Here is a 6,000-nt window from a genome sequence, read left to right on the forward strand (position 1 = left end):
AATCACTGCACCTGTGAACCGTTTTATCGTTAAGCACTTTACACTGTAGTCGAGAGTGATATGGCTTTCGACTCATGGTAAACACATTAGAACAGATGTACATGATACCAAGTAGAAAGTGTTTCACAGACGAAAAGCGTGCCAGAGTTGTATGTCAAAGTTTAAATCAAAACAAGAGTGGCATGAGACTGAGTCTAAAGATACAGAATGTACCCTAGTTACTTTGAAACCTGCCAGAACACATATCATAAATATCAGCGTTGTCGGGAGGAAAACTAAAAATGGAAAAACAATAAACAATATTCCAATGGGTCTATTGTAGTTATTTAGTCGCAAGCTCTTTTTGATACTTTTACTTTGTTTTTTTTAAAGATTTTTTCTTTTTTGGGCGGCTTTTTATGCCTTTATTGATAGTTCAGTAGGTAGACAGGAAATGGGGAGAGAGAGATTTGGGGACTGAAACGCAGCAAAGGCCGTCAGGATTGGGACTCGAACCCGCAACACGCTGTCAGGCTACATTGTAGCGTAGGTGTCCGGACCTCTAGGCCAGCAGTCCAGGATACTTTGTAAAAATGTATAAAACCTACAGACAGATCTAACCAATTTCAACCTGCTGCGTCCATATTTTAAGTCATAAAAAAAATCATCGACGATACACTAATTACTGATTAAACTGGTTGAACTCGGGTATGGCTCCTCCCCTTTTCAGTCCTCTCCATCCGCGTGCTCCTGTGTTTATTCCTACCAACAACAACATTACATGTAGCGGCGACAGATTCTGCTATTAGCAGTTAGTCAAGTGTACAGTACCTGTGTTGTCCAGATGCCAGGGGTCCGTGGCAGCAGACATAGGTGGGATGGTGAGAGGCGACGCCCCACAGTTGGACTCTACTAGTTTACCATGGAAGGACACGGGCGAGGCTGCCGCTGGCTGTGAGACTGTGGGCGGGGTCTGGGGAGGCACAGGGTTTCTTAGGGCAGACTTGAGGGGCGCTACTCCGTTGAACTGCACTCGCGAAAGACAACCGATGAACCCTGGGGTGTTGAAACGCTCTATGAGCATAGGGTCCATGGGGCCGGTCTCTGAAAGCGAGACAAAAAACAAAACAAAAAAACATCAGAACTGTTTAGAGACTTGTTGCTGCACAACGTGATATCATATGGTCACCACAGTTCTGTCATTTCTGAAGTAGGAACAATCAACATTATATTTTCCCCATACATCTGTATACTGTTATCCTATTAATTCTCAAAGGACACAATCAATGGAGCTCTTTCCCAATTCAGATGTGAACTCATGTTACAAATACCAGCCAGTGGCCAGTGGTCATAGATGGTTACACTTGCTGCTGATATGAATTTATTGTCATACTAGTTTTACCCAGGAATGCAAAGAATCAGAATCAGAATTAACTTTATTGTCACATTAAAGGTTTACTGGTGTAAAACAAAAAAAGAATTGTGTTTGTGCAAGCTCCATTGTTTTTGTTATTTCCATAGAAAAGAAAGGGAAGAAGAAGAAGGGGGTCAAGAGGAGATCAATAAAAACAACAACTGATAAAAAAATTTACACATAGTATATCTGTCCGGTGCGGTACCTGAGGTAAGGCATAAGGTGTGTGAGTACAGCAGCAGATATATACTGTACATGATATGCTATGGACGTTAGTTAAGCGATAATAATACAAATCAACACGTTGTACATGGGATTAAGGTGCAGAGTGTCAGCGTGTGTTGACCACATAGTCAAACTGACTTTTACAAATATGAGCTATTAGTAAACAATTTATCAGAACTGTCACTGCACTACAAAAGTTGATTGTCTTAGACTTTAAGACTAAAATAAATGCTTCATGCGTCAGGCAGACACACGCTTGCGTGCATGCATGTGTGCGTGCGTGCGTGCGTGCGTCCGTGCACCATTTGAATGTATCTGGAGAGCTGGGATATGTATCATTGTCATCATCAATGACATTCAAGCTGTATGCCTTCAAGGGAAAAATGTAATTTGAAGTGAAACAAATCAAATCAGAACTGTAACACGACATCACTATGGCTCCAAATGATATCATTACATCGGTTAAAGGTTAAATGACATTGGAAAGCAGTTGGCTGCAAGCCACCTGTCTAATGGTCTAGTAGTATCTGTGTGACCCCTCTCTTTATCTCTCTATCTCTGGCTCTGGTTCTTTCTTTCAGGCACACTGTCTAACACTAGACTCCGGGCAAATTATTAATTAAAATACAACAATCATGACATTTAGACAATTTAATTGTATTTGAAACTAAATGTATTTTAATTTATTGCCCCAACACCATCGCGCGCGCACGCGCACACTCACACTCACACACACACACACACACACTCACACTCACACACACACACACACACACACACACACACACACACACACACACACACACACACACACACAGGCATGATGTAGGTGGATGTTGCTGCTTTGGATTGGATAGCAGTATCACGCAATCCTCTGGTACCATCTAGTGGACAGTATACATCATCACAAGCTCATCTCTATTTTTCCACTGTGGGTGAGTTGCGCACCATCGCAAAGATCGATCCCTTCCTCTCCTCCAGTGACCTGTTGAGAGTTGTCCTCAAGCTAATGCTGCTGCCAGGCTTGTGACAGGTACCCAAGGGCCCTAGCCTGATTATCAGACTGAAGCTGCGGTCCACTCAGAGAGTGGGCGGGGTCTATGGTCTGGAACCAGGCTACAAGGGCCCAGCATTCGCCTTTGAAATCGAGTCTATATAGGAAGTGACGGTTCATATGAATGGCCTGTAGTTTCGCTGTTTTACACCTGCTCGTGTCAGAAGAAATAACTCTCAATGCAAGTGGGTGGGTTTTTGACGAACTTTAGACTTGATTTTATTACCTTAATAAACATTGTCATAAATACTATATGCTTTCAGTCGCTAGTTTAAAGTCTTCTTTCAATCACCATGATATGTGTTTTGGTAAATTATGGTCCCATTTATTTTAACATTGATGATAGGGTATGATCTAGGAGGGGCGGGATGATTTGATTGACAAGCTACACAACCAATAGCATTCATTCCCCGCCCCCGCTCTTGATTGACAAGCTACCCAACCAATAGCATTCTTTTACGGTTGCGCAGGATATGACGCGATATAGAAAGATGGCGGATTTGAAATGGCTGAAAAATAGGCTTCATTTACGGTCTGTAGAGTCTGGTGGCGTAACGCTGTCCATTTATTTTTTACAGTCTATGCAGGTTCCAAGCTAACAGAGCACATCTCACCGGTCCTCGTCTCTCTCCACTGGCTCCAAGTGAAGCGTAGAGTGACATTTAAGATGATCTTGTTTTGTGTTCGAAGCCCGTAACGGTCTTGCACCTCCCTATATTGTGGAACTCTATAGACCAATCTCCCAGCTCCAGGTCACTCAGATGTGACAGTCAGCTGTACATGAAGACTCCACGGTCTAGCACGGTAAGGACGGGCGACCGTGCCTTTGCTGTGTTGGCACCGAAGGTGTGGAACAAACGCCGTTGCTGCCCTCACCCTAGGGACTTTTAAAAACATGCTTTAAGACCCACTTCACTGTAGAGCATTGGTTCTCAAAGTGGGGTCTAGGGACCCCCAGGGGTCCTTGAGGGAGTTCCAGGGGGTCCCCAGCTAAATGATAGATAGTTAGGAACCAAATGGATTTTACATAGCCTAATGGATGTCAAACTGGGGGTCCTTGAAATTAAAATGGTTAAGAATTGACTGCTAGAGCCATAAAAATATTCTCTTATGGGGGTCCTTGGCATATCTTTTCAAATGGGGTCCGCGGGCTAATATTTAATATTTAATATTCAATTTGGGGGTCATTGACATGAAAAAGTTTGAGAACCACTGCTGTAGAGGTCTCCTAGGTTCACTTGTTGTTTTGTGTTTTGTGGGTTGTGGGTGAGCGCATAGTTTTAGTGTGACTGAGTTCTTGTTGTCCTAGTCTAGTCTTCTATGTCTTGTCCTGTGGGTTTTCTCTTGTTTCCTTCCTTTTCTCTTTCTTCGGACTGCGGCCCGGGCCAGTGTAATAACTGGATGGGGGGCGCACTACACATCCCGGACCCAGTGGTGGAAAAAGTACTCAAATGTTTTACTTAAGTAAAAGTATCAATACTGCAATATAGAAGTACTCTGTTACAAGTAAATGTCCCGAATTAAAAATTTACTTGAGTAAAAGTACAAAAGTATTGGTATCAAAATGTACTTAACGTACCAAAAGTAAAAAAACAAAAATGTTTGAAAATAGCAGATCTACAAGCTTCGCGATGCGTTGTCAGCTTGCAGATCGGCTATTTTCAAATAGCCTATGTATTAAATAGGGCTAAAGTGGTTAATGCATGTTTTATAGTCTCATAATTTTTATCCAAAAAGTATCTAGTAACTTACGTTTTCAAATAATTGTAGTGGAGTAAAAGTACAATATTTGCCTCTGAGATGTAGTGGAGTAGAAGTAAAAGTATTGGAAATTGGAAATACTCAAGTACAAATACCTCAACATTGTACTTAAGTACAGTACTTAGTTACTTTACACCACTGCCCGGACCTATGAACCTATCTAAGTGCTCTTTTATCAGTACAGTATACTGTAGTGTCATAAAAAAATAAAAAAATTGTAAATCATGTTGGTGTCACATTCAGAGGCTGTGTGAAACATGTCTGTAGGTGTTTACAGGTTGTGAGTTAAAGTTATTTTTTTGGTGTTTCATTCAGGGTCTGTGTGAGCATTCAGGTGGAACGTGTCTACAACTAATAGGTTTTTAAAAGGGTTGTGAAGCTGTTACTCACCAAACACTCTCCCCAGGAACAGATTCTTGACCAGGTTGAACTGTGAGTCTGAGGAGTCTGGGAGAGAATAGATGACTGGAGGATAATGATCCAACTGAGAGAGAGAGAGAGAGAGAGAGAGAGAGAGAGAGAGAGAGAGAGAGAGAGAGAGAGAGAGAGAGAGAGAGAGAGAGTAGAAGAGATTAACCAGATGACACCATGATGAAAACCGCTGCAATGTATCTTCATTGTACACTGACAATTCAAAACACAGTGTCAAAGGCAATACCACATCTGAATTAGCCAAAAAATCTGTATTAGTATTATTAGTGTGGTTGCCCGAATGGGCAACCAGACTATTGTTTTACAGAAACTTTCTCTCTAGATAAACAATATTTCTATTCGCATCTCCTCCCACAGTTTATTTTTCCCAATTTAGTGCCATATGTCAAAATGACCGGCCTCACCGGGAATCGTGTGCTTGTATTTTGCTAAGAGATTGGTTGCATAGTTTTATTGATATTGATTTATTAGTGCATTAAATGTCCCCATCCACTTTAATGGAAAAGTGAAAAAACTCAAATTCAAGTATTTTTTTCTCAGAAACCGTAAGAGCTAGAGTTACCAGATTTGGAGGGGAGGTTTATAATTTAGTCCGAAATTATTTAAATAAATAATCACACCATTCGGCCTCATGGTGGCGCTATAACAGCCCACTTTACGTTTTTGGCCTATAACTTTTGAACCGTAGGTCCTAGAATAAAAATCTTTTTCCCCCTAGATTCCTTGGGTCATGACGCAACTCCCCATATAGGCCACGCCCATTTGCGTCAGGATAGATTTTCCGCCATTTTGAATTTTCTTCAAAACACACTTTTAGCTCCTCCTCCCACATATCTTCTCCAAATTTCACAAAAATCAGTACACATTATCTCTGGACCCATGCGATAATCTGGAGTGAAACAGAATTTTGATAGTCCGTACCGTTCGTCCGTAAATGGCTTCCGAAGTTAGTAGGAGGGGCCCGTTTTACCAAAAAGGCCAAAAATCACGAACGAAACGTCCGGTCAATCCCAAATTTTTATCAAATGTCAAGGGTGGTTTACTCAACGAATCTCCAAAAGCATTTCCACTTTGATCCACAGGGGGCGCCACAAATGTACAAAACGTTACCGTTTGATGCAAAAACATGATTTTT

General features: G+C 41.6%; 1 protein-coding gene across 1 annotated transcript in view; it reads right to left on the reverse strand.

Moving 5' to 3' along the window:
* The window catches only part of LOC308077009 (contactin-associated protein-like 2), a gene marked incomplete at both ends in the record, with an annotated part of 146,348 nt that overhangs the window by 3,285 nt on the left and 137,063 nt on the right, over positions 1-6,000 (reverse strand). The window contains 2 exons of the mRNA XM_080417538.1: positions 811-1,083; positions 4,824-4,917. Of these exons, the coding sequence (XP_080273664.1) occupies positions 811-1,083; positions 4,824-4,917 (367 nt within the window). The remainder of the gene's footprint in view (positions 1-810; positions 1,084-4,823; positions 4,918-6,000) is intronic.

Source organism: Gymnoscopelus braueri (assembly GCF_963280865.1).
Source record: "Gymnoscopelus braueri genome assembly, chromosome: 21".
NCBI lineage: Eukaryota > Metazoa > Chordata > Actinopteri > Myctophiformes > Myctophidae > Gymnoscopelus > Gymnoscopelus braueri.